This window comes from Camelina sativa, chromosome 11 (genome assembly GCF_030686135.1).
Source record: "Camelina sativa cultivar CO46 ecotype springtype chromosome 11, ASM3068613v1".
NCBI classification, from domain to species: Eukaryota; Viridiplantae; Streptophyta; class Magnoliopsida; order Brassicales; family Brassicaceae; genus Camelina; species Camelina sativa.
In genome coordinates, this window is record NC_141890.1 from 37,340,149 (window position 1) to 37,366,844 (window position 26,696).

At 38.8% G+C, this 26,696-nt stretch overlaps 3 protein-coding genes across 4 annotated transcripts; 2 read left to right on the plus strand and 1 right to left on the minus strand.

Moving 5' to 3' along the window:
• The first annotated feature begins 13,384 nt into the window (after window positions 1–13,384).
• Window positions 13,385–20,725, plus strand: LOC104725225 (ATP-dependent zinc metalloprotease FTSH 5, chloroplastic). 2 transcript variants are annotated; one of them, XM_087476311.1, is made up of 7 exons: window positions 13,385–13,919; window positions 14,305–14,547; window positions 15,113–19,452; window positions 19,533–19,779; window positions 19,872–20,055; window positions 20,151–20,322; window positions 20,404–20,725. In XM_087476311.1, exons 3-7 carry the CDS (start codon window positions 18,154–18,156, stop codon window positions 20,623–20,625), a joined length of 2,124 nt encoding a protein of 707 aa, XP_087332437.1. In that variant the 5' UTR covers window positions 13,385–13,919; window positions 14,305–14,547; window positions 15,113–18,153; the 3' UTR covers window positions 20,626–20,725. The 2 variants fall into 2 exon arrangements, with proteins under 2 accessions (XP_087332437.1, XP_087332438.1); XM_087476312.1 differs by lacking the exons at window positions 13,385–13,919; window positions 14,305–14,547 and having other exon boundaries at window positions 17,584–17,629; window positions 17,699–19,452.
• Window positions 20,726–20,887: 162 nt separating this feature from the next.
• On the plus strand, window positions 20,888–21,543 carry LOC104725226 (uncharacterized). Its single transcript, XM_010443851.3, has one exon. The coding sequence runs from the start codon at window positions 20,919–20,921 to the stop codon at window positions 21,321–21,323; it is 405 nt and encodes a 134-aa protein (XP_010442153.3). The 5' UTR covers window positions 20,888–20,918; the 3' UTR covers window positions 21,324–21,543.
• Window positions 21,544–21,903: 360 nt separating this feature from the next.
• On the minus strand, window positions 21,904–23,518 carry LOC109127631 (ubiquitin-like protein 5). The gene is made up of 2 exons (XM_019232655.2): window positions 23,192–23,518; window positions 21,904–21,950 (listed from the first exon to the last, which is right to left on the minus strand). The coding sequence occupies exon 1, from the start codon at window positions 23,411–23,413 to the stop codon at window positions 23,192–23,194; it is 222 nt and encodes a 73-aa protein (XP_019088200.1). The 5' UTR covers window positions 23,414–23,518; the 3' UTR covers window positions 21,904–21,950.
• Window positions 23,519–26,696: the final 3,178 nt, after the last annotated feature.

A 26,696-nucleotide genomic window follows, 5' to 3' on the forward strand; every position in this document is an offset into this window, starting at 1 on the left:
TAGTGGCAGTTGTTCAAGAATCTAGAAGCCATTGTAAGAGATAGAAACCCCAATCTTTGTCTTCAATTTGTTAGAACAAATGGGAAAAAGAAGAAGAAGAAGATATCGTGGTTTTCTTTTTGGACTTGAGAATATTATAATTGATAATCGAGCAATGAAAAGAATAAATTATGTGTCAATCTAGGGAAAAAAAGCTGATATTTATTAATTTTTACTTTGATAAGTTAATAATTTTAACTATGTGTCACTTTCTGCTTGAATAATAAAACTGATGTGTCAATACAATCAGAAAAACAAGTTTTATTGTATTGATTGATTATATCAATGTTGATTTAAAATGAAAAGGAAGCAGCAATAACATATATGGAGGTTTTCTCTTGGTCTTTCACCAGAATATTAATTTTTCTCTTTTAGATATTTACTTTGGTTGTTCAAAAAAAAAAAAAATGTTCATCTATACTTTTATTGTAGCTGGAAAGTAGGGGTGGGCCCTCCAAATTCAAGGATTGTGAAGGTGCATCATGGTCATGGGTATTTTAACCGAATCCGAAACCTGAATCCAAACCTATCTGAAATAGGCAGTTCGGTTCGGATTCGAGTGGTATAAAATACCCGATCCGATTTAGTTTCTTTGAAATTCGGATACCCGATTGGGTTCAGGTATTACCCGATATCCGAAGTAGATCCGAATCAACCCGAAATAAATACAAAAAGGCATCTAAGTGGGTTTGAACACAGAACCTTAGACAATAATTGATGTATCAGAAACCATTTTGCCACCTTGATTATTTTGTCATAATATAAAAACATTAAGTATTTTTATATATATATATATATGTATTCTAAGATTGACTTATTATTTTTCTTTCTCAATCAACAGAATCCATAATTGTTTTATTTTTTCCAATACCCAGATCAATTTTACTGGAAACATCACAAGCAAATCTACAAAAAAAAAAAAAAAAGTGATACTTTGTGTGGTTTGAAGAGTGAGTGAGGTTGGAAGATAAATATGACTCATATCATATAACTTGCTATAGATATTATTAGATTTGGTAGAGAATTTGAAAGATTTGATTCTTAAAGTGGTGGCCATGGATAAACAAAATTAGGGTTTTTGGCTGAAGAAAAGAGAGATGAAGAAGAAGGAGACAAGAAGAAGGAGGTAGAAAATAATTTTTTATTTTTTTTTTCACAACAAACGAAATTTTTTTTTAATGAATTCGGGTATACCCGAAATTACCCGAATCCGAAGCCAAATTACCCGAACCCGACCCGATATTATAAAATACCTGATTGGATTTTATATCTCTACATCCGAAAATCTGAAAACCCGAAGATCTTAACCCGAATCCGATCAGATACCCATATGCCCAGGGCTAGTGCATCACAAGGATTTTGAAAATTATATGTAGATTATATGATTTTTATAGTATGCACCACATTTAAGTGTAAAGTTGCACCCGACGTATCTATTTCACAAAATTAGGGTTTTTGGCTGAAGAAAAGAGAGATGAAGAAGAAGGAGACAAGAAGAAGGAGGTAGAAAATAATTTTTTATTTTTTTTCACAACAAACGAAATTTTTTTTTTAATGAATTTGGGTATACCCGAAATTACCCGAACCCGAAGCCAAATTACCCGAACCCGACCCGATATTATAAAATACCTGATCGGGTTTTATATCTCTACATCCGAAAATCTGAAAACCCGAAGATTTAATCCGATCAGATACCCATATGCCCAGGCTAGTGCATCACAAGGATTTTGAAAATTATATGTAAATTATATGATTTTTATAGTATGCACCACATTTAAGTGTAAAGTTGCACCCGACGTATCTATTTCTGCACCTTAATAAATTTTAGTTTTCTAAGTTTTAAACCCAATAGACATAAAAATTTGGGGAAAATCCCAAAATAAACCATAAAATAACACCTACTCCCAGTTTAAACCTTGAACGTTTTTCACTTCCACTTTTATACATTAAGGGGGAGGTATTGGTTTAGGATTTAGAAAAAATTTTAATGACTTTAAAAGTTAGGTAAAATATGTTGTTATTCAATCAAAACTTTTAAAAACTCTTTAAAAATTTGGTGTTATTGGTTGTGGATTTGTAAAAAGTTATCTAAAATCTTGATAAATCTAGTGTTATTAGATTAAGAGTTTTATAAAGTCATTAAAAGTTTTATGTTATTCAAGTAAAACAAAAGAATCTTGGATTGTTAATGAATTCAAATTTTATGTTATTGGTTTAGGATTTTATATCATTTCCTTCATAACAAAAGTCATGAAAATTCTTTCATCAAATAGAAAGATTTTACAAGATTAGAAAAAACAAATCATCAAGATTTTAAAAAACTTCCTAAACAATCTCTTAGAATTCTTCATTTTTAACTTTCAATTTTCTATGATTCTAACAATCAGCGAGAACATAAAGTCATTAAAATTCTTTCTAAATCCTAAACCAATACCTCCCCTAAGGTGACATTGCCAATATAATACCGGGCGATGGCTTCCGTTTTCGTAGGCCCACAATATTTAACGGACTTCGTTAATCCATTAAAAGAATAATTAACAACAGTAACTCCATTTTATTTGTTTTTTTTTTACATCACGTGAGCTGTGGAACTAAAAATAGGAAAATTATCAATTAAACAAAATAATTTTTATTAGAAAAACAAAAATTAAAATAATTTCATAAAGACAAAATTTCCAAATCGATTATGGGATATAGGGTTTATGGCTAAAACCGAGAGAGACGTGAGAGAAGAAAAATAATCAAAGCACATTGGAGTCGAAATAACTAAATAAGGTAATAATTGCTTCAGTCCATCGATATGAGTACATTTTTTTATTTGAGTTCACAGTGAAAGAACAAAGTGATAGACTTGACCAGAGTTAACGACGACTTTTTATTGTAGTATCTTTGGCTTCTTCTTTTTTTTTTTTTTGAGTGAACAAGGTGGTAAAACGCCAAATAGTATTCATAATATTGCTGTTAAAAAGTGTGATGATCCGAGGAATCAAAGTTAATCTATCATGTATGCTTTGAATAAATAGAGTAATACATTGAAAAAAGAGTATCACATTCGGTTGAATGCTTCGATTGATGCTATTAGGTACTTGTTGCGACAAGGGTTATCTTTCAGGGGTCATGAAGAATCGAAAAAGTCTGCTAATAGAGGAAAAAGTTTTAGAACTCGTGAAGTACACAGGAAAAACACAATGATGCAATAAGTAAGATTATTTTGGAGAATCCTCCAAAAAATAACCAGATGATTTCTCCGATGATTTAGAAAGATATTGTAAATTCTTTTGCTGAGGAAGTAGTGTTATCATCATAGAAGAAATTGATCAAGGTATGTTTGGTGTGTTGGTTTACGAGTCTGCTGATGTGTATGACAAAGAACAAATAACTGTTGTTTTTTTATTTGTTGATAAGAGTGGACCCGTCAAATAAAGATTCATTTGAGTCATCCATAAAAAAGAAACGTCTTCTTTATCTTTGAAGTTTGCCATTGACTCTTTGTTTGCAAAATATGGATTGTGCTTGAAAAGGGTGATGGAACATGGTTATGATGAACTAAGTAATATGAACGGTGAGTTTAATAGGTTGAGATTAGGTCTGGGAATCTGAACCAGACCGATTTGTCCGAATCAAACCAAACCGAACCAAGATTTAGGAAAATCGGTTCAGTTTCTATTAGTTCAATAGACCGATCAGAAAGATTTTAATCTAGACTCGGTTAACCAAGATTTTTAGTTTGCTTGAACGAAATAGTTAACCCGAAAAAAAAAACTAATCTAATTTTCCTAATTAGTTGTTGTTGCCTCTTTCATCAGTTACTCTTTGATATTTCTTCAATTCTTCTTCTTTTTCTTCAATTCACCATCTTTATCATATTTGATTCATCATAATCACAATCATTTTCTCGGTTACGATCTTCTTCTTCCATATATCATTATCTTCATCTTCTCTTCTTATGTGTTATAACATCTATGTTCCGAAAATAGAATTTGAGATATGTTGAGTAAACCAAAAGAGTGGATTTTAATTAATTTTGGTTTAATTAAATTTTGGTTTAATCTAATTAAACCAAAAACTCCTAATCTCTTTCTCAAAGTCACGTCTCTTCTCCTGTTTTTGCTATTGTCGACATTGTTATGAGAGAGAAAGGGAGAGAAAGGGAGAGAACTTTTAGTTGTTTAGTGTAAAGGAGGAAGAGAAGGAGATGAAGCTTTTTCTTTAGAGTAATGAAAGAAACAGAACTGTCAGAGTTTGGGAGAAGGAAGATCCGACTACTCAAAACGTTTCGAAAGATAGTGATATTTGGTAGGGTTGTAGCTAATAGATTTTCATACACTCTCCGTTTTACAGAAGTGAATTTGAGTTAATATTCTAGGAGATATTGACAGTTTCGTGGGGCGTTTCGTTTCAGTCGTGGATTGAGACCAGCGGATGTTTCGGGATCGATTGCGGTTTCATCTGAGATTTGATCGTGCTGAAATTTTCTGGGAAGATTCGGGACGTATAGACCTTGATTTTCACCGGAGGGATTAGAAAGTTAACGGTTCGTTTTGATTTCGGGTTTCACTTGTGAGGTTGTTCTTTTCTGATTTTTCTGGCAGTTTGTTTTCAATGTTTGTTATTTGTTGTGATCGGTTGTAGGAGCGAATTTGGTTGTTTTTGGATATTGGAGAGCCTCTCTTTTGGTTGTTTCTATTTTCGTGAATCAGTTGTTAAGGTGAGTGCGTGACCATGAGCTTATCTAAGCGATTGGGTTGTATGACTTATTTTGTGTGATGATGTGTAGGTGTGATGAAAGTGTTATTGGTAGTTCAGTTTAATGGTTGATTTGTTATATTTTATTTGGAGTTGTACTCTTGATTTGCTTGTGTGTATAGCTCGTAGATGGGAGGATCGCCTCACTGGGTATTTCTGGTAATACTCACGCATCTCATTGTGTTTGTGGTGCAGGTAGAGGCAAAGTGTGACCGTGGGATCATGGCAATGAAGAGGAGGATGTTCTGGTGGCTCGCTTGGTTGTTGGCGGGCTTTTGTTAGGTTGCTAGAGTTGAGTCCTAGAATGTTGTTTAGGATCGCTGGTTCTCTGGTTTATGTTGATTGAATCTTTAGTTTATGATTTTAGAATTATTACGGTTTATTTGATATTGGTTATTGGATTGTTATTTATTTATTGGTTTTATTATTTTCGCTGTTTGATGTGATTGTGGTTAGGTGGCTAGTAGGTATGGGACCACTAGCTTAGTTGTTTATTATTATATTATATTTATATATTTATTATTTATTATCAAAAAAAAACGGGTCGGGTCGTTTCAGTTTGGTATTAGAGCCCTTACGGTTCTAGGTTTGGGTTCACTAGGTTTCTGTTGTTGATGTTGGGATTGTATGATTTGATTGATTATGTGAGTTAGTCAATTGTGTGTGGCATGGAGTCCTAGAACATCTTCTTCGAGCCTACTGTGTGATTCCACGGTGAGTTTATGTTTTTGTGTTTTTGTGTTATGTTAAGATTGCTTGTTAGCCTTTGTTCTTGGAAGTGCAGTGGTTAAAGGTGTTTGAGTTGTTGGTCATGGACATGGGCGTTGTCGTGGTTGTGGTCGGGCAGGTTTCCGAGGCCAGCGAGTGTGTGGTCCAGAATTCCACAAGGAGGTACGTCGTAGGATCGCAAGCGTATCAGGAGGGACCAAAGGGGGTTAGCCGGTGAGCGTGCCGGGGGTGCTGGGAAACCAAGTGTGGGGTTGCAGCAGGTGGAGCCCAGGGTCGAGATGATCGCTTGGCGGATCTATTGGCGTGTTGTGGGAGCGGTTACCGAGGGGGTACCAGTGCAGGCTCCAGTTGTACCGCATGTGGCGGGGTGCAGCCGAGGGCTGCGGATGTTTATGACTGTCCATATTTTGTTAGCAGGATGGAGCAATTGTAGATGACCGGTACGAGGTTCTTCTCGAGAGGTATCAAGTCTAGAGGGGCAAATAGGTGGTCATATGCAGTTCCATCAGATACTTCTCTGGTTGGTGGGTAATCTAGGTTGATATGAGAAGTTGAGTGGGCAGGTGTAACATTGCAATGTTATACTCGGACCACAGGAGGTACTTTTGGTCGGGAGTTGTTTATAGTCGTGAAGGATTGTTGCTCATGAGGGGGTGGTGATTCCCCTGAATACTGATTGCTCGAGGGGCTGTGGGCTCCGAGAGTGGCATAGGGGATGATTATTTCCTCTTATACCGAGATCTTGAGGATTATGGTCCAAGAGTGAGACGGTATAACTCAAAGACGGTGGTCTGAGAGTGAGATCGGTATGGCTCGAAGGTTGCGACCTAAGGGTGGAAAAGTTGGGAGCAATCAATGCCTAGTACGTGAGTATAAACATAACGACTGAATGTAGACCTCGAGAGAGTGATGGTGGTTTAATCTCAGGCTTTGGATGTGTTGACCAGTGGGTCAGGGTTTTATGACCGGAGCGGTCATGAATGTGTGGCTGTTGTGCCATGATTATATGTTCGGTGGCACTGGAGTCCCAGGAAGGGGAGCTGCAGCAGGTATGATCCGGCAGGGGCAAGGTTGCTAGGTACATAAGTTCACGAGAAACCTTCATTGCAGGATAAACTAATTATTGCGACGATGTTGGATGAAGTTCATTGGAGATGGACAGGGTTGCTAGATTAAAGGTTTTGGTAAGCTTGTTGGAGGGAATAAGTGAAGTGGTTTGAGTTAGCGGCCTGCAAAGCATTTGATGCGGTGAATCAGAATATGCGAACGTATGGTACTAGTTTGTTTTATTACGCTCGTATTGATGATTTGCTGTGGAGAATTGCCAAGTGGATCGCTATTTTTGGAATAAGCTATCTTGTGGAAGTTTCTCTAAGAGACAAGTTACAAGAGCCTCTTGGATAGGCAAGAGGGGTTGATATTCGGGTGGTGGTGAGTTGATGTCGGCATACTTGATTATTAGTCTAGTATAGCTGAGGAAGTAAATAGGGGATTCATTCGTCTTATCACTTCTTCGTGGGGAGCGTCGGTGTTGTCTGTCAAGTAGAAGGACGAGGTATGGGTTTATGAGTTTGTGGCGATGCCTTTCAGGTTGACTAACGTGCCAGCATCGTTTATGAGATTGATGAACAGCGTGTTTCAGGAGTTTTCTGGACGTGTTTGTCATCATTTTTATCGACGATATCCTGGTTTATTCTAAGAGTCCTAAAAAGCATGTAGTGCATTTGAGGGCAGTTCACGAGAAGGTGCGGGAACAAAAGTTGTTTGCTAAGTTGAGCAAGTGCAGTTTTTGGCCGCATGAGATGGGTTTTCTGGGTCATATTGTGTCTGCAGATGGGGTTTCTGTAGATCCGGAGAAGATTCAGGCTATCAGGGATTGGCCTAGACCGTAGAGTGCCACAAAGATTAGGAGTTTCCTTGGTCTGACAAGTTACTACATGAGGTTTGTGCAAGGGTTTGCAAGCAGAGCACGTCCGTTGACTAAGTTGACAGGGAAGGATGTTCCTTTTGTTTGGTAACAAGAGTGTGAGGAAGGTTTTGCAAGCCTCAAGGAGATGTTGACTACTACTCCAGTGTTGGCTTTCCATAAACAGGGAGAACCTTATGTGGTTTATACAGATGCATCAAGAGTGGTTTGGGGTGTGTGTTGATGCAACATGGGAAGGTGATTGCCTATGCTTCGCGGCAGTTGCGGAAGCATGAGGACAACTATCCTACTCATGATTTGGAGATCTTATCTTTATGGTGCAAAGGTACAGGTGTTTACAGATCATAAGAGCCTGAAGTATATATTCACTCAGCCCGAGCTAAATTTGAGGTAGAGGCGGTGGATGGAGCTGGTGGCGGATTATGATTTGGAGAAAGCCTATCACCCTGGTAAGGCTAACTTGGTTGCAGATGCTCTGAGTCAAAAGAGGGCAGCTTTGGCTCAGGAGCAGGACATGGATTCTCTGGTTGGAGAGATCAGTGCGTTGAGTTTGTGTGTGGTGTCTCAGGAGCCGGTGGGTTTGGAGGCGGCTGATAGAGCAGATCTTCTGAGCAGGGTGCAGTTGGCTCAGGAAAATGATTTGGGGCTGGTGAATGCCTCGAAGGCTGTTAATTCTGAGTATCAGGTCTCAGCTAATGGTACTATTTTGGTACATGGGCGGATTTGTGTGCCTAAGGATGAGGAGTTGGGGCAGGAGATCCTGAGAGAGGCTCATGCGAGCATGTTCTCTATTCATCCAGGAGCGACTAAGATGTATTGTGACCTCAAGAGGTACTATCATTGGGTTGGGATGAAGAAGGATGTGGCTAGCTGGATCGCGAGGTGTGATGTGTGTCAACTAGAGAAGGCTGAGCATCAGGTACCAGGTGGATTGCTGAAGAGTCTTCCCATTCCAAAGTGGAAGTGGGATATGATTACTATGGACTTCGTGGTAGGTTTACCAGTGTCCAGGACGTTTGATGCGAGTTGGGTCATTGTGGACCAGTTGACTAAGTCGGCACATTTTCTGACCATTAAGAAGACCGATGGAGCAACGGTCTTGGCTAAGAAATATGTGAAGGAGATTGTCAGATTGCATGGGGTGCCAGCGAGCATTATGTCTGATAGGGATTCCAAATTCACTTCGGTGTTATGGAGGGCATTTCAGGCAGAGATGGGCACTAAGGTGCATATGAGTACATCTTATCATCCCCAGACAGACTGGCAGTCCGAGATAACGATCCAGACGTTGGAGGATTTGTTGAGGATGTGTGTACTGGATTAGGGTGGTTATTGGGAAGATCACTTGAGCTTGGTAGAGTTTGCTTACCACAATAGTTACCAAGCGAGTATTGGGATGGCTCCTTATGAGGTTTTGTGTGGGAGGTCGTGTTGTACACCGTTATGATGGACTCAGGTGGGGGAGAGGAGCATGTACGGGGCAGAATTTGTGCAGGAGACCTAAGAGAAGATTCGAGTTCTCAAGCTGAACATGAAGGAAGCTCAGGATCGACAGAGGAGTTATGCAGACAAGAGGAGGAGAGATCTTGAGTTTCAGGTTGGAGATAGAGTGTATCTCAAGATGGCCATGTTGCGGGGTCCAAACAGGTCATTGACTGCGACTAAGTAACAAGATGAGGTGGTGTTCGGGATACAAATTTCCGCGAGCCTGTTGTTTAAAGGGGAAAGGTTTCCTGATTAGTAGTTGCTAAAAGAGGAAAGTTTCCAGAAGTGGAAAGTTCTAAAAATGGAAAGTTTTGTGTGAGTTAGAATTTGTCCATTTTTAATGGTTGTGAGCCTTGGAGAGGCTAGTATGGCCTTAGTGGCGGACCATGGGGTCATTGTGTGTCGTGTGCAGCGGTCTTGCGAGACGTCTGTGGCATTTATGGCGGGCTGTTTAGCCGTGTGTGGCCTTTGTGGCGGGCTGTTTAGCCATTGTTTTGCCTTTTTGGCGGGATGTTTAGCCGTTGTGTGGCCTTTGTGGCGGGCTGTTTAGCCGTTTTGTGGCCTTTGTGGCGGGCTGTTTAGCCAGAGTGTGGCCTTTGTGGCGGGCTGTTTAGCTAGAGTGTGGCCTTTGTGGCGGGCTGTTTAGCCAGAGTTGCCTGTTTAGGCGGTCCTTCGGGACAAGTGGTCTTTGTGACGGTTCTTCGGGACGAGTGGCATTGGTGGCAGTCCTGTTTAGGACAATTGTTGGCCTTGATGGCGGTCCCGTTTAGGAAATTTGTTTGACCTTTGTGGCGGCCCGTGGGGCGGTGAGATGATCCTTGTGTGGTCATCAGGTATTCCAGTGAGGGAATATGTGGTTGGTAGGACATTGTGTTGTCTTACGCGAGCCTCGGGAAGGAAACCTGGTTAGGGTTAGGACTCAGACGTGTTCAGAATTGTTTGCTCGCGACTCTTGGGGGACTTAGGTTCTCCTAGTACCGTCATATTCTGAGACTTTGTGGCTCGAGAGTACGATTGGTATATCGACTTCTGATGACGATCCGGGGGCGCGCTGTTGGGTGGCAACCCGAGAAACGAGAATTGGACTTTCTTATATATTATGCCATGCGGGCTTAAGCCCGATGAGGAGCCAATATTATGGCATGCAGGCTTCGGCCTGATGAGGAGCCAATAAAAACTCAAGGTTTAAGCCTATGAAAAAAAGGAAAGTCCAAAAGTCGAGAGCAAATAATGTCTGGAACGTGATTCTATCGCCTAGAGGTGACCTTTCGTAGATCGGTTAGAGGAGTGCGGACCGTGGAGACGGTTGCACGGGAGTCCTTGGCTGATTGTTGTTCGAGATTCGAGGACGAATCTATGTTGGTGGGGGAGAATTGTAACATCCGCGTTCTGGGAATAGAATTTGAGATATGTTGAGTAAACTAGAAGAGTGGATTTTAGTTAATTTTGGTTTAATTAAATCCTGGTTTAATATAATTAAACCAAAAATTCTTAATATCTATCTCAACATCACGCCACCTCTCCTGTTTTTTCTATTGTCGACATTGTTACGAGAGAGAAAGGGAGAGAACTATTAGTTGTTTAGTGTAAGGGAGGAAGAGAAGGAGATGAAACTTTTTCTTTATAGTAATGAGAGAAACAGAACTGCCAGAGTTTGGGAGAAGGAAGATCCGATTACTCAAAATGTTTCGAAAGGTAGTGATATTTGGTAGGGTTGTAGCTAAGAGATTTTCGTACACTCTCCGTTTTACAGAAGTGAATTTGAGTTAATATTCTAGGAGATATAGGCAGTTTCGTGGGGCGTTTCATTTCAGTCGCGGATTGAGACCAGCGGGTGTTTCGGGATCGATTGCAGTTTCATCTGAGATCTGATCGTGCTGAAACTTTATGGAAAGATTCGAGACGTATAGACCTTGCTTGTCACCAGAGGGATTAGAAAGTTAACGGTTCATTTTGATTTTTTCGTGGTTTCACTTGTGAGGTTGTTCTTTTCTGATTTTTTTGGCAGTTTGTTTTCAATGTTTGTTATTTGTTGTGATCGGTTGTAGGAGCGAGTTTGGTTGTTCTTGGATATTGGAGAGCCTCTCTTTTGGTTGTTGATATTTTCGTGAATCACTTGTTAAGGTGAGTGTGTGACCATGAGCTTATTTAAGCGATTGGGTTGTATGACTTATTTTGTGTGATGATGTGTAGGTGTGATGAAAGTGTTATTGGTAGTTCAGTTTAATGGTTGGTTTGTTATATTTTATTTGGATTTGTACTCTTGATTTGCTTGTGTGTATAGCTCGTAGATGGGAGAATCGCCTCACTGGGTATTTCTGGTAATACTCACGCATCTCATTGTGTTTGTGGTGCAGGTAGAGGCAAAGTGTGACCGTGGATCATGGCAATGAAGAGGAGGATGTTCTAGTGGCTCGCTTGATTGTTGTCGGGCTTTTGTTAGGTTTCTAGAGTTGAGTCTTAGAATGATGTTTAGGATTGCCGGTTCTCTGGTTTATGTTGATTGAATCTTTAGTTTATGATTTTATAATTATTAAGGTTTATTTGATATTGGTTATTGGTTTATTGTTTATTTATTTGTTTTATTATTTCTGTTGTTTGATGTGATTGTGGTTAGGTGGCTAGTGGGTATGGGACCACTAGCTTAGTTATTTATTATTATATTATATTTATAAATTTATTATTTATTATTATAAAAAAACCGGGTTGGGTCGTTTCATGTGTTTACTATTCTTCTTCATGATTCATCTTCTTTTTCTTCTTATATTCCTCCTTCTTTTACTTCTATACCGCAAGCTTCGGCTTTGAGATCCCACCGTTGTTGCCAGCACGCTCCACTTGTGGAGTTCTCCTTCTACAAATCTCAGTTTTTTTTTCTCTTTTTGTGTGTCAATCGACCTTTTTATGCAAGCCCAACAATCAAAAAGTGGGCTATTTAATCAAAATAACCGAATGACAAAAACAAAAATAATTGTCTTCAAACCAAGCCAAACTAAATCGAACCAAAATCTTAGTCGGTTCAATTCAGAAAGACTTTCAATTTTAAAAAACCGAAAATCGAATAACCGAAATACCTGAAGAAACCAAAGTCGCAGGCCTAGTTGAGATCATTGATTGTCAAAGAAAATTATTCAGTTTATTATATTCATTGTTTTGTCCATCAACTTCAGTTGGTGATAGTGGCACTTGCAAAGAAGCACTTTGATACAGGTTATTTTTTTGATATGATATCTATGTTGTTGAATGTTGTTGGAGATTCTTGCAAAACAAAGATTTGATTAATCAAGAGCTTTCTCTTCAAAGACTTGGTAATACTTGTTGGGGTTCTCACTATCTAACATTATTACGCATGGTTGATTTTTTTCCTTATATCGTTGAAGTACTTGAGTATATTCAAAACGAATAACTTGATGACTCAAAAAGACGCCAAGCATATGGTCTTCTCAAGTACTTTTACACATTTGATTGTATGCTAACATACTCAATATGGAGGAAGATTTTGTTGATTCAAAATGACCAAGAAAAAGACCCACATAACCAATCCACATCATTATAAGGTTAATTGTTTTTATACCCTTTTGGATTTGCAATTATAAGAGTTTAATGATCGTTTCACTGAGGTAAAAATTTATCTACGAATTTGCATGGCTTCACTAAGTCCAATAGGTTCATTTCGTGAGTTTGACAAGGAAAAATTAGTGAGATTGGCCAAACTATATCAATTAGATTTTAGCTTTAATTAAGGAGTTTTTATCTCTTGAGCATCAACTTGGAATCTACATTGACAATTTCAGAGAAGATAAAAAGTTCCATAATCTTAAAAAATTTGGAAACACAAAAGCATCTTGCGCATTCTTTGCTTTATCAGATTTTAAAGTTAGCATTAACTTTACATGTTGCTACTAGAAGTGTCAAAAGGTGTTTTTCTGCAATGAAACTAGTGAAGCCAGCAACTAGCAACCGCATTGGACTAGCAACTGCATTGGATACCAATTTCTAAGTGATTGTGATGCAACCTGGATGACCGTCCCGGATCTGAACATGACCAAAGACATGGACGCGGCTAATGGATTGAGCCAAACTCCAAGACTAGTACCGGGAGCCAAGACACAGAGCAACAACGCATCAAGGACCCTCCAGATTAAGTGTAACATGTTGGCCCAAAGGATTGTCCGAGAGCATGAGCTAAATAATCAAAGGATTGTCCGAGAGTGTGAGTTGCATGATCAAGACCAGTGTCCAAGGAATCCACCGATATCGTCAAAAGCAATCCGAGCGGTCTTCACCATTACCCGAGGGTGAAGACACCAAAGTCATTAAAAGGAGTTATACTCTGTTTCCTACTTCCGGTTTTTCCCAATGGGTTGTTTTAATGAGACACCAAGCTCTAATGCATCACCATGTCCTTCCAAATGACGTGGGATCATATCCTTTCTTTTGAACTTTCTAGTGAACGTTGTCTTTGCTTTTTCTAAAGGTTATATGTGTGCCTTAGCTTTACCAACATGTTAGGGTTTTGTGTCTCCCTTTATATAAGCTAGCTTATATAAACTCATAGAATCCTCACAAGTAATTAAGACTTGCTTGAATAAACGAAAGATTTTCCTTCATCTTGTCTCACTCTTCATTTCTCCGATAGCGATTAGCAAGAGAATTTAAAAACTCTAGAAGACTTTGAATTATGGATTCGTCTCTTCTAACAGCCGTATCACGAGTCCTTCCATAGCTAGTGTGTCGCTACATCATTCTGTCGCTAGCCACCGGAGTAGATCACCGAAAAAGTCGTCTTTCCTTAAGCTAGCAACCATCGCTTACATCTCAAGCCAGCGAGATAGATCACCGAGAGGGTCATCTATCGTTAACTTAAACCCTTATCCGCCAAACGAAACCGCAACCGTTTCCTTATTGTCCATGTTTCCGCAGTTCGTGATCTGAAGCCATCGGTCCGTCCGTCTGTTCCATCTGTTTGTCCGTCGTATCATTGTTCCAAAAGGTTCTTCAGTCTATGATTGTATCTATCCTTGTTCTCATGTTTTAAATCTATTTAAAAAATAAAAAACAAAGAAATATGGGGTTTATTCATCGTTGTTCTTCGTGTTCTTAATCTTGTTCATCGTGTTCTTGTTGATTTTTTATTTGTGTTGAGTTTTTGATTCGATAAAGTCGTTTACTTTAAGTCGTTTGTTGTATTGTGGCCTTGAAAACCACGTGTTTGTTCTTTAGTGTTAGGCGTGTGAGGCTACTTTTAATTTGGTCCAAGGTTGTATTTTGCTTTTTGCAATTAATTAGCTATTGTCGTTTGAATTTTAAAGTTGTTATATACAACCTTATCCTAAATTCAAACACGTCACTAAATCCAACGAGTGATTGTTTGTTAGGTACCATCGTCGGTCATCGACCATACCGCCAGTGTACACCACACATGCCAGCTACCGTTAGCCGACTACAACATCCGTTCGTACCAGCCAATGTTGACCATCTGCACCACTTCATCGTGCTATCAACCGTTGACCGTCTAATTCATCCACTCGTGCTAGCCAACGTTGACCAACCGTACCACCTTATCGTGTCATCCAAAGTTAACCGTCCGAGTCATCCAGTTGTGCTAGCCAATGTTGAACGTCCGTAACACCTTGTCGTACAACATGAGTTAACCATCCGTGTCATCCGATCATGCCACCAACGTTAACCGTCTATGTTCTGAGACAACTCATCCCGTGGACCCCATTAACCGTTCGCTAGGTGCCCCAACGGACCGTTTGTGGACTCTGCTAGCCCCCCGCTAGCCGTCCCAACGGACCCCAAGCTGGCCCTGCAGGACATCGATCCTAACCCATCACTGTGGATATCCAAATCCACCAGTAGGTTATTGGTGACCCAGGCGTTCCTCGAACCCTGGTCCTCACCCTTTAACAACCTTCCCACAGGACAAGCTGTCACCAATTGACCTGCAGATTAATTGGTGACAGTTTGTCCTGTGGGAAGGTTGTTAAAGGGTGGGGACCAGGGTTCGAGGAACGCCTGGCGCACTAATAACCTACTGGTGGATTTGGATGATTAGTTCTATTTCCACGTTGAGGGGTTAGGATCGATGCCCTGCAGGGCCAGCTTGGGTCCATTGGGACGGCTAGCGGGGGGGCTACAAGGGTCCACGGACGGTCCGTTGGGGCAGCTAACGGGGGCTAGTGGGGTCCACGGGACGGGTTGTCACAGTTACCCACTGTGCCACCAATGTTAACTGTATGTGTCACCCACCGTGCCACCAACCTTAACCGTCTATGACATCCCATCGTACCACCAATGTTAACTTTTTGTCCCTTCCATCGTGGCATCCAAGTTAGCCACCATACCATCTTCTGAACAAACGACGATACTTCTGATCACTAGTTCCGACAACGACCACCGCTGAAGCCGCTTTTCTGGCCAGTTTTCCAGTAACCATACTATAGGTCCATTAATGGACAATCCTTGTCCATCTATGGAGGTCCCAATGCCAATACCGGATATTGTGGGTACTTTGATGGCCCTTCGTAACAACATGGGTTAGATTGTAGAAAGGTTGACATGACTTAAGATTAGCCAATGTCAACCCGACGCTCCCGTACCACTTATCAACCGTCAGCTATATCATGATCCGAAGATGAATGATCTATCTGACAAAGCTTATGAACCACCCAAAAGGAGAGCAAGACCGAGATATAGGTTTGATGAACGTTATTATGATCGTCAAGCTCCGCGACCACCTGAACCAGGACATAAGCTCACGACACCTACATATGCTGGGAAGGAAGATCGGAAAGCATACCTTAATTGGCAGAGTCACATGGACCATGTCTTCTTGTGCTATCACTACAAAGAGAAACAGAAGGTTGCTTATATTGCAGCTCAACTCACGGATTATGCTCTTACATGGTGGGACCGTGACTTAGTCGAAGAAGGAACCGAGCGGAACCCATTCCAACTTGGAACGCTATGAAGGCTATCGTGAGGAGACATTATGTTCCACTCATGTACCACCGCGAGCTGCAAAAAAAAGTTGGAGGCTATCTTAAGGAACCAAGAGCGTGGAAGAGTACTATGAGGAGTTCAAACATTTACGGAACCAATTTCAATTGGACGAATCGGAAGAAGCTCTTATGGCTCAATTCGTGGATAGGCTACAAGATCAGATCACTAGTAAGGTTTAGAGGCAACAGTATGCAGGTTTCGAAGAACTATTGCACCTCACTATGAAAATCGAACAACAAATCAAGAGGAAGGTTGCAAGTGTTTGTCGTAACCGGTACCTAATGCATCACAATTCCACAATTCTAATCGAGGCCAAGAAATAATTAAGCAAGCTATTGTGGAGACTTGGTTCAAACCAAAGGAGCAAACAAGGGACGACCGCCAAGATCCAAGGGGGCAAATCAATTCAATGACCTAAGGAGTTGAGACATTGAGTGTTTCAAATATCATGGAAGGGACCATTATACAAGAGACTATCCGAACCAGCGGACCGGGATCATTACCGCATCCGGAGAAGTTGTAAAAGATGAGACTTAACCGGTCAAGAAGGAAGAAGGGATGTACCTTGAAGAAGCCATTGTTGAACCGTACATTGGGGAACTGCTCATGATACAACGAATCCTCAGAACCAATCAAGCTCTGGACGATACAAACCAACGGGACAACATCTTCCACATCTGATGCATGGTAAGCGAGAAGGTTTTTGGTTTGATCATAGATGGGGGCTCTTCCACTAATGTAGCAAGCTCTTATATGGTCAAGAAACTTTCTTTTAACACCACAAACCACCTCAATCCTTATAAGCTTAAATGGTTGACAAGACCTTGATCCAAGTCATGAGCAAGTCACGGTTCCGTTTAGTGTGGTTCCAATGCAAGCTGGCCACCTCTTATCGGGGAGTCCTTGGCAGTTTGACAAGGGAACTTCACATTGTGTCCACACCAACCAATACTCCTTTGTTCATGATAATAAACACCTTAGCTTGAATTATATCACCCACTCAGGTGAATGAAATGCAAGCCAAGTTGTCTAAGGACACTAGCACTAAAATAAACTTCTTAATTAATTCTAGTGATATTAAAAAGTCTCTTAGTGATTCTTCTTGTAATGTACCACTCATGGTGTTTAAAGATGTTTAAAGTATAGGGACCAAGGAGTATTACTTGCTGGATGGAGTCAAGCCTCTTATTAAGAAGTGTAATCTGAGGGCCAAAAGGGTTGTCCGAGAGCATGAGCTGCATGATCAAATGATTGTCCGAGAGTGTGAGCTTCATGTTCAAGACCAATGTCTAAGGAATCCACGAATAGCGTCTGAAGCCACTTGAACGGTCTTCACCATTACCCAATGGCAAAGTCACTAAAGTCATTAGAAGGAGTTGTACTCTTTTTTCTACTTCAGATTTTTTCCAATGGGTTAACCGAAAGAGATTTTAATGAGACAACAAGCTCTAATACATCACCACGTCCTTTTAAATGACGTGGTGATCCTATCCTTTTATTTTTTTTTTCTTTTCAGCTTTCTAGTGACAATTAGCTTTTCTTTATCTAGAGGCCATGTGTGTATCTTAGCTTTGACCACATGTTAGGGTTTTGTGTCTCCCTTTATGTTAGCTAGCCTATATAAAAGCATAGAATCCTAACATGTAATTGTGACTTGTTTGAATAAACAAAAATTTTGGCTTATATTGTTTGAACATACTTGTTTGAATGTTTTAGTTGTGAGTGTGTGGAATCTATTTTGTTTTGTGGACTCGCAACTAAAACATTCTTATCAATTCCTTCACACCAATATTGTCTCTATTTGTTTTTCATCTCTTTTTCGTCCTCCCTTTCCATGTTCATTAATCATTTTTCCATTCGTCAGCTGTCTAGTTTCCATGTCTACAATCCAGTTTAAGCCCATTTACAAATATATTAGGCTTTCATTGAGCCAAATAAGGAGTCCCCTTTGAATTTTGGGACTCTTGCGTATCCGCTAGTATCACGACTGGATTGGATATGTGATAGCACACGTAGACGAACCTCAAGCAATCATCATCACTCGAAGCTTTATATGACTTCTCTTTGATTCTCCTCTCCAAATAAAAATCCCAAATTGAAGAGAAGAAACAAAACTTCTTCCTTCGATTCAAAGGTCCTTACTTTTTCTTCATAATCGAGTTTCGAAAAATCGAACTTTTATTCTCCAAAATCATCCAAGTTTCTTTCAGAGAGCGTCAATGGCGACCACATCTTCAAACCCATTACTTCTTTCTTCAAATTTCCTCGGTTCCCGAATCATAATCTCAGCTCCAACCCCTAAAACCACCACAAAGTCTGTTCCTTTCTCAGTCATCTCTCGTAGAAGATGCCAAATTTCTCAATCGGAAAAGCTGATGAAATCGTTGCCATCACAAGCTGCGTTAGCGGCTGTGTTGTTCTCGTCTTCGTCTTTACAAGCTTTAGCAGTTAACGAGCCAGTTCAGCCACCAGCACCTGCTCCGACCATTGCTGTTGAAGCTCAGGCGACAAACCCGAATCTCTCGTTTGGTCAGAACGTTTTAATGACAGCACCGAACCCACAACAAGCTCAATCATCGGATCTTCCTGATGGAACGCAGTGGCGATACAGTGAGTTTCTAAACGCGGTGAAGAAAGGTAAAGTTGAGAGAGTGAAATTTAGCAAAGATGGTTCTGTTCTTCAGCTTACAGCTGTTGATAACAGACGTGCTTCTGTCATTGTTCCTAACGATCCGGATTTGATTGATATCTTGGCCATGAATGGAGTCGACATATCGGTTTCAGGAGAATCTGGAAATGGATTGTTTGATTTCATTGGAAATTTGCTTTTTCCTTTGTTGGCTTTTGGAGGATTGTTTTATCTCTTCAGGGGAGGTCAGGGAGGTGCTGGTGGTCCTGGAGGTTTAGGAGGTCCTATGGATTTCGGAAGGTCGAAGTCCAAGTTTCAGGAAGTGCCAGAAACTGGGGTAACATTTGGAGATGTTGCTGGAGCTGATCAAGCTAAGCTTGAGTTGCAAGAAGTGGTTGACTTCTTGAAGAATCCTGATAAGTACACAGCTTTAGGTGCTAAGATCCCTAAAGGGTGTTTGTTGGTTGGTCCACCGGGTACGGGGAAGACGCTTTTGGCTAGAGCTGTAGCTGGAGAAGCAGGAGTGCCCTTCTTTTCCTGTGCTGCTTCGGAGTTTGTTGAGCTTTTTGTTGGTGTGGGTGCGTCTAGAGTTAGGGATTTGTTTGAGAAGGCGAAATCGAAAGCTCCCTGCATTGTGTTTATTGATGAGATTGATGCTGTTGGTAGGCAACGAGGAGCTGGGATGGGAGGTGGAAATGATGAGAGAGAACAGACGATTAATCAGCTTTTGACTGAGATGGATGGATTTTCTGGTAATTCCGGTGTCATTGTGTTGGCTGCAACCAACAGACCTGATGTTCTTGACTCCGCACTGCTGAGACCAGGTAGATTTGACCGGCAAGTCACAGTGGATAGGCCTGATGTAGCCGGAAGAGTCAAGATCCTTCAGGTTACTTCCTTGTTTCTCGTGTTTGGTTGAGTGAAACAATGGAGACAATGTGATAAATAACGTTGTTCCGTTTATTGCAGGTGCATTCTAGAGGGAAGGCTATTGGAAAGGATGTTGATTACGAAAAGGTTGCAAGGAGAACTCCGGGTTTTACTGGAGCGGATTTGCAGAACCTGATGAATGAGGCTGCGATTCTTGCCGCTAGACGTGAGCTAAAGGAGATAAGCAAGGATGAAATATCCGATGCTCTTGAGAGGATCATTGCTGGCCCTGAGAAGAAGAACGCCGTTGTCTCGGAGGAGAAGAAAAGACTTGTTGCTTACCATGGTTAGATATTACTTCTCCAAGCGTTTTCTTATTCTGGTTGTTTTTTTATGTGTGTTGACTACTTACTTTTTTAACAAAATTGGAATTTGCAGAGGCTGGGCATGCTTTAGTTGGTGCACTTATGCCGGAGTATGATCCAGTGGCCAAGATATCGATTATTCCCCGTGGCCAAGCTGGTGGGCTCACCTTTTTTGCACCTAGCGAAGAGAGACTTGAGTCTGGATTATATAGCAGAAGTTACCTTGAGAACCAAATGGCTGTTGCACTTGGTGGAAGGTTAGTTTACAGCTGAAACTTTGCTGGTTTTCGAATTTACAAGAATAGACTCCACAAGTGTTTAAACAATCTTTATTATGTTTCGGCTATGGTAGAGTTGCAGAGGAGGTGATCTTTGGAACAGAGAATGTTACAACCGGAGCATCAAATGATTTCATGCAAGTGTCGCGGGTGGCTCGCCAAATGGTTGAGAGATTCGGGTTCAGCAAAAAGATTGGACAAGTTGCAGTTGGTGGAGCAGGAGGAAACCCTTTCTTGGGTCAAAGTGTATATATCTAAACTCGGTACTGTACTCACACACAGCATGATGTTTCCAGCTCTCGAGACATTGTTTTATTTGTTTTGCAGATGTCATCGCAAAAGGATTACTCAATGGCAACAGCCGACGTTGTGGATGCGGAAGTGAGAGAGTTGGTGGAGAAGGCATACGCAAGGGCGACAGAGATCGTAACCACACAGATTGATATCCTACACAAGCTCGCTCAGCTCCTGATGGAGAAAGAAACTGTGGATGGAGAAGAGTTCATGAGCCTTTTCATTGATGGTCAAGCTGAGTTGTATGTTTCTTAAGCCAACAAAATTGGATTGTAATAATAATACAGTTAGCCTCATTCTATACATACTGTATGTTAATATACAATGACATGGTCAGATACGTTTCTTTCTCGTAGTTGCCATACTCATCACTTTTGTTAAACAATACGACCGCTACTTATAAACGCTAGAATACACGCTAATTATCGATTGGTGAAGCCAAGTACACATGGTTGTTGATCTTTGGAACCACGAGTTTTCCCCACATCTCAAGATCCACTTCCAAATATTATAAACATTTGCCTATTTTGCGTGTTCGTCTTCTGATCATGGCACGTGTTGAGGTATGTAAACGTGTCTGGAAACCCACTTTCATACTAATAGACATAGACCAACCACGGTGTCGACATCAAGACAAAGTGATAATGGAAGAAGAAAAACACAAGAAAGAGGAAGGAAAAGATAAGTACGAGCCACATGAGCATCAACCACCGTATATCTCGCAGATGCAACCGGTGACGTACGAAGCTTACGGAGGTGGCCTCTACGGTAAGGACGATGAGAAAGAGGGAAAAGATGTAGAGAAAGAGCCTATGCAACATAAACCACCGGCCAGTGAGACACAGAGCGCAGATGGTCCTGATGAGGTAAAGTCGCTGACGCCGAAACACAAGCAACCAGCTTCTTCCGGCGATAGAGACATTGACATCACTGGCCAGTCTTACATTCAGTGAGGTAGTGCTTTTTTTTTTTGTGTTGTAATGTCTAATTAGTTTCTTTCATGGTCTTTTACTTGACATGTCACATGTCTACAAGCAAGCAAGGTTTTTGTTTTGTTCTTTTCTTTTTGTCTAAAACAGTATGAACGAACAAACATGGTGCTTGCCTGTAGAGCAAACAAGTAAAAAGAGAATGTAGTGTGAGAATTGCAAGCAAGAAACTATGTTCTTCTTACGTTTGTATTTCATGGTTAAAGGCCAACGCAACGTTTGCCGAAGCTGGTACGAAGCACATTCTAAGTTATGTACCATGTGATTCACATATAAGCTAAACCGATACTAGTACTAGGTATATCCCAAAGATGATAAAACATTTGGAGAAGGAGAATATGGAATACGACCAATAAACATCTATAGCACCGACGAGATAGACAAAAGTTGTACAAGCTGCAAATTATTGCCAGGAACTAATCAGACAGGTTGTGAGGGTTTTAAAACCATTGGCAGTCAATGTCATTATTACCAAACATGTGAAGTTATCACGTTTTACAACATACTTATATGTCTTTTTTAGATACCACATGGTGCAGATGACTTTTTATGTAGGTGCCCAAATCCTTCAGCTAAGCTTCTTCAATCAGCCTGAACCAGATGAAACAAGCAAATAATGATTTAGCCCCCTATACCGGTAAAAGTAACAGAATAAAAATCATTACAACAATGCTGTAACGAGCGTTGAAAATAGACTTCTTAGATGATGTTCATTGGACAAACTGACTATTGACAACCTCAAGTTACCAGAATGGGATATAAAAACAATTGAATGGAATGTGTGACAGCTATACATTAATGTTTCAAATAGCAAACTACTATGGACTGAGACAAACAAAAAGTCTCAAAATGATCAAGAAGCTTATGGAAAGAATATTAGAAACTTATTTCAGCTATCATCAATCATGTTCCAGTAGAGAGACTGGGTAGTGTATGAATAAGAGGGAAAAGAGGTTCCTGTCACTCTTTAAGACCTTCCAATTACACAAACAATTAGAAAAGACATTTCAGTGGAAAAAGAATGATCATAGAGAATCGTTTCAATCATTCTAATTCATTCCGAGCAAAAAAGTTTGCTAGTTTTAGAGGACCAACTTTTTCTTTGTACTATGGGAGCCTAACCATATCTATCTGTGCTTTGGATGTTCGGAAACAATATCAATAAAAACTTCCAATAAAAATTTTGTACGCTGCTCCGTTACTAACTACAACCTCTGAATTTTGCCAAAATTTCTGGAAAATCATAACTTGAAGCTAACACATAGGCTACTCTAAATTTAGTACCAAACAGCAAAACAGAGTCGATTAAATTCTATGACACAAAAAGCAAGTGAATGGGAAGAGTAATAGAATACGAAACTCGACCTGGTCTGACCCTTTTTCTATAAATCTAATTTGCGATGTCCAAACTATTTTCTTTAAAGAAGCCAAACCATATCTATCTATGCTTTGGATACTGTGGAACAAAATCAAAACCCTCAAGTAGCTTTTCAGGTTCTTATAGCAATGGCTTTTGTCGGTGCAGACTAAACCATTCACAGGTCTATAACTAACTACAATCTCTGAATTTTGTAAAATTACGCAAACCAAATCATAGGTTTTAATCACAACAAAAATCAAACCCTAAGAAGCTTCTCAGGTTTTTTAATAACAATGGCTTTTCACAGGTTCCACAATTGAAATCAAATATCCAAATTCTGCAATTCACATCTCAATTTCGCTAAATTCTCCGAAAAACTCAAATCAAAAGCCAAAAGCCAACACAAAGAGGTCTTTTTTAAATCGAATTAATCATCGCAAACAAAAGAATCGAAAGAGAGAGAGAGCAAAACCTAGTTGTAGTAAAGCTCAAGACCCATGCCGTCATGGATCTCATAGTCCTTGAGAGTGATATGATCCTTGTAGATGTTGTACCACTTCTGAATTCGAATCTTCTCCGCTCGTGTTCCGGTCTGCGCCGCCACAAGCTTCTTCAGATCACCGATCGTGTCATCTTCGTTGCACTTCACCCTCACTTTCTTCCCCAAACGATCGTTGAGAACCACCTCGATCATCTTCTTCGCTCTTTCTACAAGTACAAAAACCCTAGCCCCCAAATTTCGAATCCTCTCAAAAAGTAAAGCGATTTGAGCTTTCTAATGGTTATGGGTCGTCCGGGACTCGAGACTTTTATTTATATAGACTTCTTTTAAGTCGGTTTATTATTTATTTATCTATATTAACATTTTTAAGTATATTTTAATTTATATGTTGAAGTTTATCTTATTTAATTTGTTTATTTGCAACATTAACCTTTACAAATTTTTCTATAATAATATTTCATAGAAGCTCAATTAATCGAACTATTTAAATCGACCTAATTTTGTTATATTTATTGCCATAAAAAGCTTGACAATATCTATACATTTGAAGTTTTCCAAAAACAATTCTACCCATTTATTTTTTAATTCTATAAATAATTTACATATCTATTTTATTAGATTTTTAAGATTGTATGATCTCTTAAATTTAAAATCTATATACACATTTTTGAAGTATATTTTGGTTCTACCTTTAAATTATATTTATTTACAAAAATTGTTTACAAAGTTAATTATTATAAATTTGCACAAAACTCAATAATAAAAATATGGTAAGTCGTCGACCAAATCTATTAAAATTGTTAATGAATAAAAAATTGGACTTAAATGTCGATTTGTTAAGGAAATATAGCCAAAATCTTAATAACATTTTTTCCACAATTATCTCTACGAAATTATACCTTTTTAAAAAAATTATAATTTAACTATTTTACACAAAAAATAGAAACTAGAATATCTTTGCTTCTTTTTGTCGTTTATTATTATTAATTGAAAATATTATACATTAAACACATTTACCTTTTACATACAATCGTTATCAAAAATCCTAATCAAAACAAATAAATCATAATGTTTTTGGAAATATGATCAAAACTAATCATTTAACCTACTTGATCACCAAGCATATCTAAACCCGACGACATCTACATATATACGTCTAAACAAAGTTAAACACACCATCACCTAAAGCGACAAACACATACTAAAAACATTGTTAGAGAGATGGTTGTTTCATTATTGAAACCTTACATAGCCATATGGTGCGTTCAAGTAAAATTCATGTATTCACTGTAAAAAAGCAAAGAGGGAGACTTTTGAAATAAGTCATACCATTAGTCTATAACAAGCCAAATCACAGTACTTCCTAATGCAGCTTCGGCCGGTAATATGAGATCTATGATATTTTTCCTATATTCTTGAGCTTAAGGTCTTTTTTTTTTAGATTGTGGATATTAAGCTCATGTCTATAAATTTGTGACTTATGCAGATGGATAAGGTGTGCACTTTTGTCCGAAAGGCTGCATATGTTCCTCCTGAATTTCCGTAAGAGTTTTATGTAAGACCAAATTTTGACCATTATGTGATGATATATGGACATTTTGGTTTTGAAGTAGCCTCTTAGTTAGAACAATTTTTCTATAATTGGAAATAAACCAGGGTCATGTCTGCCTCATGTCAAAGCAATGACTAAAGGGTATGACTTATTGCAACTCCAATTAAACTATAATAATTGGTCTCTTGATTTTAATTTGCAGTCTCCAAAGCAAAAGACTATCAAGAAGACCCATAAGGACGAATAAGCTGGATTTAATATACAAGTAAATATGATGGTTGGATTTAGTGGAGTAAAGTAGTTGATTACCTTTAAATGGTTAAAAGAATTATACAGTGAAGTCCATATTCATCAACATGCAATTATTTACAAAGTAGTACATAAGATTATTAGCTTTATAGAGTACAAGATGAGCCAAAAACATACACTTTCCATTTCGAAAGTGATTAAAGACCTCACGCAATTCCCACGGAAAAAGAGTCAAAGCAAGGTAGAAAAATGGGAAACTTATCATAGTCTTGCATCTCACAAATACGAACAGAGGAAAAAGATTGAATTAAGCTTGAGCTCTTAATCGATGAAAACATTTTTTCAAATCACACACAGTTTTGTCTTCACCGCCATTAGAAATCCTCCATCGTCATCAAAAAATTACTGATCTCGCACCAATTCCGTCGATTACTCACCGAAGGACACATGCACTACCTCATCTGTTGCAGAGACAATCAAACACCATTAGGTACTTTTTTTGGGATGGATCAGCGATGAAGGTGCAGAGGCGTCAAAAGGTTGGAAAGAGATGACAAAGGTTAATTGGGCTTTTCTTGTAGTATTATGGTTCATGATTGGGTTTTGTTTTAATGGGTTTGATTAAAAAAATTAAACTTAGTATAATTGTATATCGTACTAAAACTAAAAAACGTGCAAAATCTTACAAAATTATAATTTAAAATTTTAAACATTTACATTTTTAAATATTATTATTGATATCAACTTAATAAGAACTTTAAAATATTATGAATATGTAAATTTATAAAATCATTCAAAATACTATAGAATGTGGTATATGACAGGACGGGTTTCAAAGAAGACGGTTTGAAATGATATTAATAGACATTTAAAAATATTATTAACTCAGTACTAAAATCCAGGTTAAATCTTCATTTTATATTTTGGTCAATACTACGAATATTAAAATATTTGATATATCAAATCAAGTTGATTTAACTAATATTGTGTAAAATAGTTACTCATTAGCAATATTGTGACTTAATCAAATAATAGCGTATAAATTACTTATTATTTATTTATATTAATTATTTTTTTTCTAATAATTAACAATCCAAATAGAATCATAAACACTAGACAAAACAAACCAAATATAACAAACAAATTAAAGTTAAAATTATAATTTTGTAGTACAAAAATTATCCCGCGGTGTACTGCGGGTTAAAATCTAGTTTTTGATCAAAAATTGTAAAAATTCGCTGTGAGGGTTATTAAGAAAATTCAATATTTTACTTTTTACTTTTATATATTTATTTATTTTTTGTCGGCAGCAAGTTTTTATTTGATAAAACAGTAATTTACATCATGATATTACATAAGTTGACTTACTTATTCTAGCTTCCTTAGTTAACTTATTAGCGTTTGTGTTTACATTACGGGGAATCTTAACAAAAGAAATGCTAGTATAGGTTCGACTAAGATTCATAATGTCCTACAGATAAGTGGTAAGAAAAGAGTGTTCATCCTGGTACTTTTGCTCTTTTTCCATGATATGACTAAGCTTTTGAAATAAGGTGGATGCATCTCCACAAAACATCACGTTGTTGTACCCAAGCCTTTTAACATGACAAACAGCTGACATTAATGCTTCAGCTTCAACTTTAAGAGATGTATTCGTTGGATAACTTGGGTTGA